Source organism: Diadema antillarum, unplaced genomic scaffold (assembly GCF_040938485.1).
Source record: "Diadema antillarum isolate AM-2024a unplaced genomic scaffold, OU_Dant_1.0 seq00001362_RagTag, whole genome shotgun sequence".
Taxonomy (NCBI): domain Eukaryota; kingdom Metazoa; phylum Echinodermata; class Echinoidea; order Diadematoida; family Diadematidae; genus Diadema; species Diadema antillarum.
The window spans coordinates 149,966-163,921 of NW_027272124.1; the positions used below are offsets into that span (position 1 = coordinate 149,966).

The 13,956-nt window shown below is 41.2% G+C and overlaps 1 protein-coding gene across 1 annotated transcript in view; it reads left to right on the plus strand.

The window, feature by feature from the left end:
- LOC139708644 (uncharacterized) overlaps positions 1-13,956 on the plus strand; it is a 92,614-nt gene that overhangs the window by 54,064 nt on the left and 24,594 nt on the right. Inside the window, exons 10-12 of the mRNA XM_071620582.1 lie at positions 1,804-1,965; positions 4,448-4,576; positions 10,876-11,052. Coding sequence (XP_071476683.1) covers positions 1,804-1,965; positions 4,448-4,576; positions 10,876-11,052 — 468 coding nt within the window. The remainder of the gene's footprint in view (positions 1-1,803; positions 1,966-4,447; positions 4,577-10,875; positions 11,053-13,956) is intronic.

The window sequence follows — 13,956 nt, forward strand, 5'->3', positions numbered from 1 at the left end:
TAGGCCTATATAAATTGTTCAACAAATGACCAATTGAGAGTGAAGTTCTTACTCTGCCTACTATACCCCCTCCCCTCTCGTCAGTTGATTTGTATATGTATGAACAAAAACGCTGTGTAGACAGGGATTTTCACCCGAGGCCTCCTAGCCCAATGATGGCCTTTTGTATCTACTTGAGATGAAAAGACCTTTCATGTCATTTTCTTGTCGTATTTATTAATTGTTCCCCATTTCTTTTAAAGCTTTTAAGCTGAAAACAAAATCTCTGAAGCAGCGCAGATTATTTGAAGCCTAGCTATGACAAAATGCTATGATCTTTAAATGACAAATTGGAGACAATTTATCATTGTCTTGGATTTGCGATCATCCAATGAGAGTCGCCTTCTTCTGCGAACGATTTCTTACCCTTAGAAAAATAATAATGATGATGATAAAGATAACGATAATTTGCATTTATATAGCGCATAATAATCTGGAAGATTCTCAGTGTGCCTAGATAACAAGGTATTCTAAATTTAAGAAAAAGATACGTTTTTGAAGAGTTTGCAAAGTGCCAGGTGCATGCCTCATCCCAAAGTTTATTTAGAACTTGTGCATAACTTTTAGCAGCTAACGTCAACGAATTCCTGAGTATTGTCAAGGAATGATTACTGCCCTCATAATAATCGTGGAGATCGGAACAGTTCAGATGCGATCGCCATTTTGAAGTGATTCTCTTGTGAGTCAGTTTAATTGCCCCGCGGCCATGCGTGGTGCAAATTGCCTCCGCACCCACGAACTCCGGAGTCCGTCCGTGATTCTGACAGATTCATGGACCCTTCGAGCTTCCCTAAGTACTCGGCGTCACTTTCTAGAGTTCACCGTCGGTGAACTACAAAGTGTCTCACAGGCTCGACTGGGGAAGTTCTACCGATTTCCCAATTCACTATTTCTCTCTAATTTTCCCGGTACGCCTTTGCCCGATGAGATCTGATTCTCTCATTCGTTACCCCCACCCCCCCCCCCCCCAAAAAAAAAAGAGAAGAAAAAGAAAAAGAAGGGGAAGAAGTGGATGAAATGAAGAAAGGGAAAGAGAGAGAGAGAGAGAGAGAGAGAGAAACAAGGGGGAGGAAGGGGAAAAGTAATCCTTCGGGACAGAAGCCCTGTAAATGCAAAACTCACGTTCATAGTCATTTTCCAATTCCACTCCAGTTTATGTTTCAATGCTATTAGAGTTCTCCACTGCTGCACGAAATGATGCAGGTTTTATTGTCAATCAATGATCAGATAATACAGAAATACTCTCATTGAATCATACCTGACTATGTTGATTACCACCGGTTTCGCAGAAACGAATCCCACGTTGGCAATTGAAAGAAGAGGACGCGTTTATTTTCTATTGATTTATCAATTGATTGATTGATTAAGGGGTTGATTGATTGATCGATCGATAGATAGATTGATTGATTGATTGATTGATTGATCGATTGATTGATCGATCGATTGATTGATTGATTGATTGATTAATTGATTGATTTGTTTATTCCTTTATTTTGTGCAGTTTGGGGCCTGATTTTTTGTTTTTGAAAATGTGAACCATAGCTTGTTTCAGAAATGGTTTGATGTGCTTTTTGCAGTGAGTGAAATTGCTAGCAGCCATGGTGTTGGTATTGCTGTTCTGAATGGGATTTGGGATTTGGGGATTTCAAATGAATTTGATTTCTTGCCGCGTTTTACATCCTTTAAATTACTATATCTTGCGTCCCGACGCCATCCTAATTCGAAGTTTCTTACTTCCCCCCAACTCTCTCGTCGTGGTCTCAGAAATAAAGACCTGCGCGCCGAACCCGTGTTTCTACCTCTCGACCTGCTCGCCTCTCGCCCTCGAGCTGAGAGACATGCCCGTACCGGAGGACAGGATGGTGAAGATGTACCAGTGTTCGCCGTGCCCAAGGGGCTACAGCGGAGACGGAGAGGTTTGTCAAGGTGAGTCGGGGAAAAATCAGGTTTGTTTGTCAGTCGAAAGAGTAATAAAAAAGTAGCAAATTTTGACTGGTTAAAAAAAGTGACAGAGAAAAAAAAAATGGAGGAGTAAAACTGTTTTAGGACCAGACGATTAAAGATATGAAAATGTTCACCGAGGACATGGCTTTGGAATTGTTGATTTATTGCTGGGTTGTTTTGTCGTGGATAAGAGCGCTGTGTCCTTGAATTGAGGAGAAAGGTGAGAACTATTGTAGAGTAACAGTTTGCAAGTGAATGATGTTATACTGTACTCCTAGAATGTTAATAAATCACATTTGACGTGTTTTTCTCCTCTAAACGACCTATTCAAATTCGTGGTTTTTGCTGCAATTATCGTTGTGCAGTGCATTGTACTGGTAGGTTACTCCCATGAGTCGCCAGCTGCTTTGAAGCATGGATGATTTCAAACCTCAAAAAGAAAAGTGAATACAAGTCCACTCTTTTCGACGGGGAGGGGGGGGGGTGGTAAGATGAGGGGCACCCTCGAGTCCTGGAAAATGAACGGATGCACATCAGCGAAGTGTCAATATATTTGAAATGGTACAGTGGAAAAATCAATACAAAGTCCAAAGCGAGAATGTTTACTGTGTATGGTTCAGCACGCGTTGGAACCAACCTGCGTACTTCCGTCACCTATATTCAGTCTTTGTTGTGTGGGAGGTGTGATGACTATCGCTTAATTGACACTTCATGGACCATTAATTTGTCATCAGAGGCACCGTGACCACTTTATGTCAATCCATGTCATGGAGTTTTGATGTCAACAGGCTCTGACATCCAAGTCACGTACCTTTTTTATGTATCATTTTATCATCTAGTCCGAAGGGCAGAGAATTTTCTTTTTCGTTGTCGATCAAAATGCTCGAAAGTGATGTGTGATTACTCTTCAAAGTCTTGCCAAAAAGAGTTGCAGCGGGGCTTAACAGTCTTTCTTTCATTGTCATTCATGGTATAGATATATATTGAAGGATTTTGCTTTGTAATCCTCAACACGACAATTGTCTTATACGGAAATACGTCGTCTTGCACCGATTGAAATCAACGTTTGTGTCAACGTTTGTATCGCAATAGTGCGCTTTGATGAATCTTAGAATAAAATGTTTGGTTCATAAGATGTGCCAAAATGTTTACGTCTAAGAGGTGATAAAAGTGCTAGGGGCCATCAGGCTGCGTAAAGCGAGCTCCATTAAGACAAAATATAAAAATTGCAAATAATGTGACATGTTTGACACTGCGCATGGTAATGTTGAAGAGGGCTGGAAGACCGACAAAAGCCAAGGTTTGTTGAAGTCTTTCCTGTCAGTTCAAGGAAGGAGAATCCGCCGTCTCCCCTCCAGTCTAGGTCAGTTTACATGGTTTAGGCGTGTGCTTAAGAAATATTATATTCATTCTCCCCCAAGCCAGAGTTTACAGACAAAGGACGTTCTCAGCGCTTACATTTAAAAAAAAAAATAGTATACCTCGAAATACATACAACATGCAAACATGGCAAAAGAATGTGTGGACGAACTAGTTCTAATAGTCTATTTAGCTATCCAAATAAGATAGACGCCTTAGTCCTTCAACACTTTGTTTGTGTTTGATGTTGAGCTACTATTACAAAAATGATTACTTTTGTATTGTTTGAAAACGATTTTTGACTGGCATCACACCATATTTTGTCCATTTTTTCTTTCTTTCTGAGTGACCTCCCAACATTACGCGAAGAAATATTTCACTCTTATTATTTATAATCATAATATTCCTCTGCCCCATCTTTTCCCTTGCAAGATAAAGGACTTGACACCTTGATGTATCTAAAAGTTCGATAATAGTTACCTATATCATCTGTAATCCGTAATTTTGCAAAGTAACTGAACTGACTTTTTTTTCCTAGAATGAAGCTCATGAACTTTCCATAAACCCCCTGAATCACATATCCAAACAATCCTTTAACGAAAAGTGATCGGCGCAACAAACACAATCATTTCAGCGGCCTGACCGACTAAGGGACGACCCGGTATGTAAGGCGATACGCAGCCTAAACACCGCGGACATGGATTAAGATGACACGAGCGAATTATCCCGAGATGGAAGATGAGCTTTAGAAGAGGACAACGGGGGGATCAAGGGTCGGAAGAAACGGAAATCCGCTGAGAGAAGCGAGAAGGACGACATCACGATTGTGGTGAAAGAGTCAAGTGTGGATTAAGAAAAAAAAAAGAGTGACTTTTCTTCTCTTTCTTTTTCTAGGACCGTTCTCTCTGTTTTCCCAAATCTTCAAACCTCCGGGGAGTTGACAAGGGAGGATGGGGTAATGGTCACAAGTCAATTGTGACTCAGGTTTTGCAGAGATTTCGTGTGAATCTAATGTGACAGGTGGATGTTCGTGCCAATTGGGGGACACATTACTCGATGTTTTATTTCTGTTTCATCTCCCTTTTCTCTCTGTCTCTCTCGATAGATATCGACGAGTGCGCCGAGGGCACGTCGCTCTGTTCCCCGGATGCTGACTGCACCAACACTCAGGGCTCCTACCGCTGCGCGTGCAGGGAGGGATTTACCGGCAACGGGTATATCTGCGATGCCCTCGGTAAGAAATTTCACAACACAATTTCAGCACGTATGTCGGTGTGTCAGCAAGTATGTTGGCTATCAAAAACAAAAACAAAAACAAAAACAAAAACATTGCCATCCTTCTCTGTCTTTCATGGCACATCAATTTTTACGTATTATTTCCTTTATATGTATGAGTAAATAAGCGTCGTGGTTTTAAAACCAGTCAGAATGTGTTTGATTTTGTTTTTGTTTATGTGAGCTCCGTACTACATGAATCATTATTTGAATCATTATGTTCTCTAAATTTTCTCACCCCTCAAGTTGACAGTTCGAATTGAAAGAAAAGAGTCATGCCAGCCATTTGCATGATAATCTAATAATAGTGCATGTGTGTAGTGTGTGAATGTTCAAGGATGTGACGTCACACATGTCTCCCCACGGTTTTAACCCATGCCAGAACCAGTTATATTTGCACTGGAATCTAGTTCTCTGCAGGTGGACTGCGTAAGACTGTAAATCATATATTTACAAAATCCAGACCAACGAGCCTGCACCCCGCTGAGATGCGCTCCTCACCACCCATACACACACTCTGGCTCTCCCCCTCTCTGTTGTCATGGAGACCCCCTTTCGTGGTGGCGAACTAGATCACCTTCCTTCCTGAATGAAGACATCTCAATGACAGGATCGTCATGTCATGCCATGATGCAATTATGGCCATGCCCGTCTTCGTTAATCAGAAATGCCCGCGAAAGTTGTCACTAATAATATTTTCGAAGAAATACCTGTCTCACTTACGGCCGGCTTCTAAATTCATATTGAGGTACAAGACACATTGCAATGCTCTCCATTTTCGTTGTTGTTGTAGTTGTTGTATAGTTGTTGTTCGAAAAATCTTCTGAATCGTGACGGCACTGCTAAGCAATATAAGTATCATCGTCTTTAAAAGTGGATGACCCAGTGGAGTTTCCTCTTTTTTTGACACTGTTAGATTCCAAGACAATATTCTTGTATATATATATGTATATATATATATATATATATATATATATATATATATTTATATATATGCACAGTCTTGACAGTCGACATTTTTTTGACACTGAGTTTCATCTGTACCGGTGCCAACGAAGCAAAACCACGTATGCGAAATCGAAACATTTGGTCATGTGATTTTTCGCTGAGATGAGTTCTTTTTGTGTTAGTTCATTCTATTTTGAGGGTTACTGCCTCGTCTTCATTTGAGAGGAGGAGGGGGAAAGTCTCCGTCTCCTCTTGCTTCCGTCAAACTCGCAGCGACCTTTTGTTGCGACCGTTTGAATCTGGACAGTAATTGGACATAGAAATAGAATGCGCACGTGATAAATGGGTTGACATTGCTGCGGAAATGGCTGCCAATTTAATGTCTTTAGCACGCGTCTGATTGCTGTCACTAGATTTGCGATTTGTCTGACATGGAAAGCATAGAGAATTCAGTGATATCATCAATGAATTATGATATCATTTCGTCTATAACTGATCCTAAATAAATGACCACCGAAAATGCAAACCAGGAAAATATAAGATGTTTATTTTTTCTTTAACGAAATCATGAAAATGGCATGCATGCCCAATCGGGTGACATGTCCATGTTATGCAAATTGAAGTTTCTTGCAGTTATATCTGAAATGGCAGTATAGTCATGTAGAGCAACACTTGAATTACAGCAATTTAAAGCCGAATAGTAGAGTGAGCTTATCCCGTAGCTTACTCAGAATTAGGTGTGTCATGTATGTTGTATTTAGTAGAAAGTGCCATGTCTATATAGGAGGCATAGGGTTAAATGGAAAAGATAGCTAAGAGACACACGGGGGGGGGGGAGGAGGTCTCACAGCATGGGCGTGTCGGAGTGAGAGAGGATGTAGTATGACTGTATGTGTCTGAATGGTTTCTCAACGGGAGAGGGGGAAAACGGGATTTGTAATTTTGTTGTCTCATCCTTGGAGACGTTTAGAGGCGTGACTCAGTGTCCAGTGGACTCGAGTTCCCTGGTAGAAAGGTACGGCTCTCATTTAATAACGTTTTGCTTAAGAACTCGTGAATGTGAACTTAACGTTCTATTTAGCAGTAGGTAGAGACTGTCCTTCACCTTAAATGTGCGATATTATTTGGAGATGGCATTGGTGAGGAGCAAGGGGTGGGGAATGTTTGGGGATAAAGCTGGACGCGTGGATGGATTCCAGCAGCACGCTTCGCGGTGACGCAGCCATGCAAAGATAATGTTAGATTACCCATAAGGTTCTATCCGTTCAAAAACAAAAGGAGGAAAAAAAAAGAAACCCTCATTTCTGACTGCTCTCTTCTGCCCTGAGATTCTGACCGCAAATATTTATAGTTCCTTTGTCGAAATAGTTCCTTTCTATCCATTATGATCGATAGCACAGACGCTCTGCAGCCTCCCAGAATTAAAAGTCTGCATTCATTCATACATTAGCTTTCTTTCTCGTAGTGATCACTGTGCCATTCCGTACGTACCAAAGGAAGAAAAAAAATGACATGTGTGTCGTCTGTGAATGCGTTCGTAAGGATCGGAGAATGCGCGTGTGACTAAGCGCATCTCCGTCAACGGGTGCAAAAGCAATAATTGATAGTGCATCCCGCTCGCTCGCGGTGTGGATGCACATCAACGCGAATCCAGCGACGGGCCACCGAGTGGGATCCCACTCGCGATTGGAGATGACAGATAAAGGAGATGGAAATGGATGGGACGTTTGAATGTTATAGGGAAGGGACGTTTGAGTGAAAGAAGGGGACCGAGTAGGAAGGGGGGAGAAGATGTAGTCCTTGGCAGTCTTTTAATGGTATAAAGTGCCCGAGGGGATCGCGGTCGAAATGAACATGTGCTTCAACAGCAGTGACACAACTTCCTGGCCGGAAAACTTGCGGTTTCTGTACAGTCGGAAGTCATGAGCGGGAAATGCCTCCTGATTGGTCCTTTGTTGTTTTCTATTCCTTCCCGACGCAGGATTGAGATGCCAAAATTATCTTTTCCCAAAACATTCAAGACGTCCATTATGAATGGGGGAACTCTCCCAATATGAACTGCACAAGAAGAGAAAGGCGTACTGCTTGATAGCCCCAAAACAAGACTGATGTTGTCCAGATTGACTTTGAAGAAAGATGATCTTTAAAGTAGCGATTCAAGTAGTTACCGACCCCCTTTAACCCTCTTCAGAAGAAACGGGAAAAAATGCCTCTTGGTCACGATTTGATCCTCTATATGCACGCATGCGTATTACTTGGCATCTTCCAGCTAATTCGCTCCTCAAATCTTTTCATCTCACCCCCGACACAGTGTCATTCTCTGACGAATCTTTTTCTTTTCTTTTTTCATTGTTTGGGGCTCACCACATATTTCATCATGGTAATAATGCCAGAAGTGCTCCGTGGTCGTTGGGTCACACTCACTCAACGGTGACTAACCATGGCTGTAATCGTCACCCACCCTGAGACATGCAAAGGGGGAAGTAAAACTCCTGTCAGAATGTTTACCACCAACATAATTGTAGCCATGGAAACCACGAGACACGTGACATGACATTGAGCTATGACAATTAGTAATGTAGGGCTTTTTTCGCTTGGCGGTAAGACTGAAGTTCACAATCTCACAATGGTACCACCGCATCATTGTTTTCCGTAGATTTCAGTAGATATTATTAGGTACAAAAACGAAACAAAAAACGAAAACGACACTTTGCATTTACGTTCTTTTGCTTTTCAAGAATCTCCGGCCTGAGGTATCATAATTATTTCGTTCAGTCAAACTTCCAATTTCACAGGAAATGATTGCTCAATGATGATGAGGCGCTAAAACTGGGGCTCAGAGTGTTTATTTATGTCATATAATATATATTGTGGCGTGTTAGGAAAAGAAAAGATGTTAAACAATGGAGGATTAAGGTCAAATGAGCAATATCGGTCGAGTATCGTCCTTGACCAGCCTATAGCACGTGCTTAAGCTGAATTCAATCCGCGCTGGAGATGACTTCAGGTGGCGTGCCCATTAATTAGCAATCAGTGTCAGCCACTCTCCCCCCTCACCTGTCCCATCTGCTCATCCCAGACACACAACTGTTCCCTCGTGGAGACGTGATCAAATCTACGTCCCCTCTCACTGTCTACCTCCCTCTCCCTCCATCTCCCCCTCTCTATCTCTCCCTCCCTATCCCCTCTCTTTCTCTTTCTCTCTCCTCTCTCTTCCCCCTCCCCTTTCTCTCTTGCTATTTTATCAACTGGTATCAGTTTGTCTTGTTGCTCCGCGACTTTAGCAATTGCAGTTAATCACGGCACCAGCAGGAGGGTATATGAATATATATATCCGTCTTTGATGACGAAGGATTTAGTATTCTTGTAAATACACATGCCTAAGAGAGGTTGGAAGTTAGTGATATCTCAAAAGTACAATGGTGTCGTGATCAGTTGTAACTCGATATAATTTACTCTAGAGAGATCCCCAAGCCTATACGAGTATATGCCAAGCCCTATACATGTACACCCCATACCGGTCCATCGCACATCGTTTCCCACCTCATGGTCGTGTATTCCGGGCCTAGTTAATGAAAGATGTTTGCACAAAACACGGATCTTTGAGGCAAGACTCAGCTCTTATGTTTTACTACCCCCAGGCAAGTTCCGCATACAAAGCTTGACAAATTCCTTTCACTCTGATCATGTACATTCTTGGCTAAAATCGCTAAATTGAGGAAGTGATTTCGACACATTCCTTCACGCTGTATTTGTTTTCATGATATTTTCTTCAACTTAATTTTTCTGGTCGTCAATTCTCATACCTTTCCACGGTTTATCATTTTTTGAACCATTGTCGACTGATCACATCGATCACTACGGTCCCTTCTTATAATATTCTTTTGTAGATATTGCTCATATCACGGATATTGAGCCACATTCTCTCTTTGGATGTCTGTCTATTTTTCACCCAAATTCTTGGGCTGTAAATCATTTTGCCTGCCAATGAAGAAGGGGATGAATTCAAATACTCAAAGGATTTTCCATATTCTTTTCGCATGTACGTATTTTTTGTTTGTATAAGTGAATTTGTATTACCGTTACATAGATAGTGACTAAAATGATAATATGATACAATTGAACTTAGAAAATACGAAGTCAGTTTTAGCGATTTAGATTTATCATCATGCTGACGATAATTGTAATATCAACCAGCAAGCGCAATCAAAGTTATGAATCCAACGTACTGAAGGATTAATGATTTGCAATAACATGTTAGACTTGAAAAATTGGTAGGGATTTGAATAGGGCAACGAGTGAGTGGAAGACGGATTATTAGTTTCGCTGCGTTTTATTTTGCCCAAGGGTTGCGATCATTTCGTCTATTCGGAAAGGAACAAAAGAAGGATTGGTTATCTTGTGAATATTCATCGGTTAACATAAATTCTCTGTTTTTATTCAATGTGTATTTGTACTCAACTTTCAGATAGGGCCTGTTTCTATGAACTGGAGATAGCAAAACTATATTGTGTTGTAATAAGAAATCACAAGTACTTTAGAAACGAGGTTGCAATCCGCAGGCTTCATAAAAAAAATAGTGGTCACTGTGTTGGTGTATCTTTTTACAAAGACTGAAATGTCGACTACGGCCGGAGGACAAATGGGTGAACATACTATTAAAGACGTTGGCCAGTGAGAGATGCCTGTTTGGCACGTACGCAAGTGGATGTTCGGTCTTTTTACATTCGTGGACAAAAAGAAGTGACGTGAAGAGGAGAATGTTGCTAAAAATAATCGTCCATGAAATAGAAATGCCGAGTGAAGTGAGTAATATTGGGGAGATCGGGGGTAAGAGCATGTGAAAGATGCGACGTCTGGCCCTGGCAAAGAGGAAGTTTGAATTACATCATAATAAAAAAAAAAAATCGCACACACACACACACACACACACACACATACACACACAGACATACACACAGAAAACGCGACGCCGGATATTCTTGTATAAAATGTGTGCCTGTGTGTTTGTAGTTGTTTTCTTTTGTGATTTTCTTTTGGATTTTTGGATCTAGTTCGTCAAACAACGTGCTGGTTAAAGATGTTTCAATGAAAAAAGTGTTAAGGTTCTTACGTGGTGGTGATGCTAGCGGTAGACTAAGCTCTGGTGTATATGTTTCATGTCATGATTCCCGCTGAAATCGACATAGTGGTGCTATGAAGCTATTTCTTGTACAAATTATCTTCTTTGTTTGTCGTTACTGCAAAACAATCCTCATCAATGTTGTCATTACTCAGCTAGTGGTTTTTTTTGTCTCTCTTATCAAACAGGTTGTGCCCTTCCCGGTTTCCTCAACAACGGGATCTACCTCCCTCCGCCGAGCTCGTCCGAGTACGAGGACGGGGACACCATCACCTTCCAGTGCAACATCGGATACAGGCTGCAAGGAGCTGTCCTCAGTCGGTGCGTGAGGGGGATGTGGACCGCCGCCATGCCCGAGTGTATCGGTAAGCAAGCTTCCCTTAATGGAACACCAGTCGATCAGACCGGAACTTGTTTGTTTTTTCTTTAGTTCCCTTTCTTCTAAAGATTTACGATATACCTTCCAAAATGCATTTATGAATCATTGATGATTTTTTTTGTCATAATACACCACTTCCTGTTTCAAAACACACACACACACACACACACACACACACATACACACACACATTTGAGAGATGTTTCCCTTGTATAGTGAGGTTATTTCGAAAGAAGCCTTAAACGTCTGTTAAAGCAAGAAGATAATTCATATCGAGAAAAACTTGTTTGTCATGAATGACATGGACGCCATCGATATTTTCATATCATCAAAAGACATTTAATGTCACGTTCCATTCCCAGCTCAAAAAGTTTGAAAAGAACCCGTATTGGTCACCTGATCCTATATGATTACCCCTATACTGTCCCTTATCATCATTCAACATGGCGTGCATTTATCCAATATGTTTACACGAGAAGACGTTTTTCCTTAACTAAATAAGATCTGCCATGAATTATGTTTTCACTATCTAGATTTTCACTATGTCTTCAAAACAGATGAAGTGACTTCCCTTCATGCCGAATAGAATTAAATTATTTTCGTATGTTTAAGGTTGCTACATTCAGATGAACTTACATCACGGTATAACATTTCAAGCAAGTTTTTGTATACTGACAGTGGTGATCTGTAATTTTTGTGTCAAATTCATTTTTAGTTCCCTCTAAGCTGTTTCCACGTGGTGCCTTCTATTTAATTTCGTTAGTTCAAGAACCTTAACTTAGTGATTAGGTCTCCTGTAGTTAGCTATAACAATTTTATTCTCACTCCTATGAGAGGGTTGTGCTTTGGGACACCCACCATCTCTGAAATAAAATTAGTGCTGCTAATTGCCAGTGCAAACCTACACGAATCACCTCGACACCATTACTTGACTCCCCTTGACTGTGTATGCGAAGGTGATACGTCAGTACGCCGCGGAGTATGATAAATCACAGCGATGGCGGCGTGGTATCATAACTGCGCCCCTCCAGGGTTGATTATGGGTCAAGGCGCTAAAGGTCTAGAGGTCGTTGTCCTCCTATGGTCGGCGAGATGACCATTGCTCCCGTTCGAAGTCGTCGCCTACAGTACATTCCTTATTCTGTTGGCGACATTGAGATGCGTTGTTCTGTTGCGCTACAGTAAGAGTATGTCATTAAACAAATGTAGGTATACGAGCAGTTACTACTAATTCGAATGATTTAATCAAAACGACGTTATGAAACCCAATTTTGTATCTGTCAATAAATATTTCATTGTATATCAAAATTGTAAATTCGTACCCATACAAATATAAAGATATAAACTGCCAATCCCTTTTGAAGAAAGATACCTTTAACCTACCGGCATCCTGGGCATAGCAATTTCTTTTCTTTTTTCTTTTTTTTTTCCTGTCTCTGCCCTTATCACCCTTTCCAATCTCAATTCAATCCTGTCTTATTCACAGTTTGTCACGGGCTTTTCCTTTCCGTACGCTGAAAACATAATCATAATAAAAACAAAGTAACATGGCATCATTGGTTGCGCACAGATGCGATTCCGCCTGCATGCGACACCTTCAGAAACAATCCGTGTAGCCCTATCCTCTCTCCCCTGCCCCCATCGTTATTTGTCTAATGCGTCAACCGAAGAAAAAGGTGAACCAATCAAAGTGGGCCAATAAGGAAGTGGTGACAGTCAACGCAGATATCAAACCCCTCATTCCCTAAGGCAGGCTGATTCTACACGACATGGGATGCATTTTTGAAGCGATAGTCTCGAGATGCCTGGTTAAAGAGATATTAATGATATTCTTTGCTCTGTAATCTGCTATTGCCTTTTGTCACATGGACGCAGTTTTGCTTTTCGACACTCTGTGGATATTGAAACGCTCTTCTCCCATCCCCAAGGTTACTACCGTGATTCTTTTATTTCTGTGATGTGTTTCATTTTATACTACTGAGAAGGAATTTATCCTTTCTATACCAGGGACTTAAAATGTCTACAACGCTGTAGGGTTTTCTGTGCTAATCGGCGCTCACAGCACACAGTGGGTTAAGTCAGCTCGTATTGATTTGCTAAGAAACCGATAATTTGAATCATTGAATATCAGATTAAGGTTAACAACAGAAATAAAAAATCCATTTTCGGTATTGTACGCGAATTGGCTTTAAGGGTTCAAGACGCGTTTGCCAATGTTTGCATTTCCCGGCCTGTAATTTGCTCGAAGTGACACTAACGGATGGAAATTAGATTAGAACAGCGCAATAACCATTGTCATGTGTGTCATTTGTCATTGCCAGCTGGTATTTGGCAAGGTACCAGCACAGAGGTTGTATCCATAATACAACTTTCCTTAAATGCTACTGTCGCCGTGGGCGTGTCCTCTGTTATTGTCAAATTGCGGGAATGTAACTTTCTCATAAAAAAATGGATCAGGGCCACAAGATAATAGCACCCATGAAGAAAGAACACGTTTGCACAGCATTATTTCTGGTGAACATAAAAATACGGTGGAACATCACTTCTAACGCGCAGGGTGTGTGGCTGAGTTATTGTAGTGATTGAGTGATCCCTATTGTGCCAGCAAATCGACAACGTCTGACCTTGACTGTCAACCTCTTCATCACGATGAAAATCAAAGTCAAAACCGATTAGCTCCTCATCTCAAACAGACGGATGAGAGGTACAAGTCTGTCAACCTCTGGAGGAGGGAGGGGAGAAAGAGAAGCAGAGACAGAAAGAGAGAGACTGAGAGAGAGAGGGAGAGAGAGAGAGAGAGAAGGAGACGGAAAGGGGGAGAGATGCTTTTTCAAGATTGCAAAACTCTTTTTACCAAAAGTACTTAAAACAACCCATCTTATACAAGATG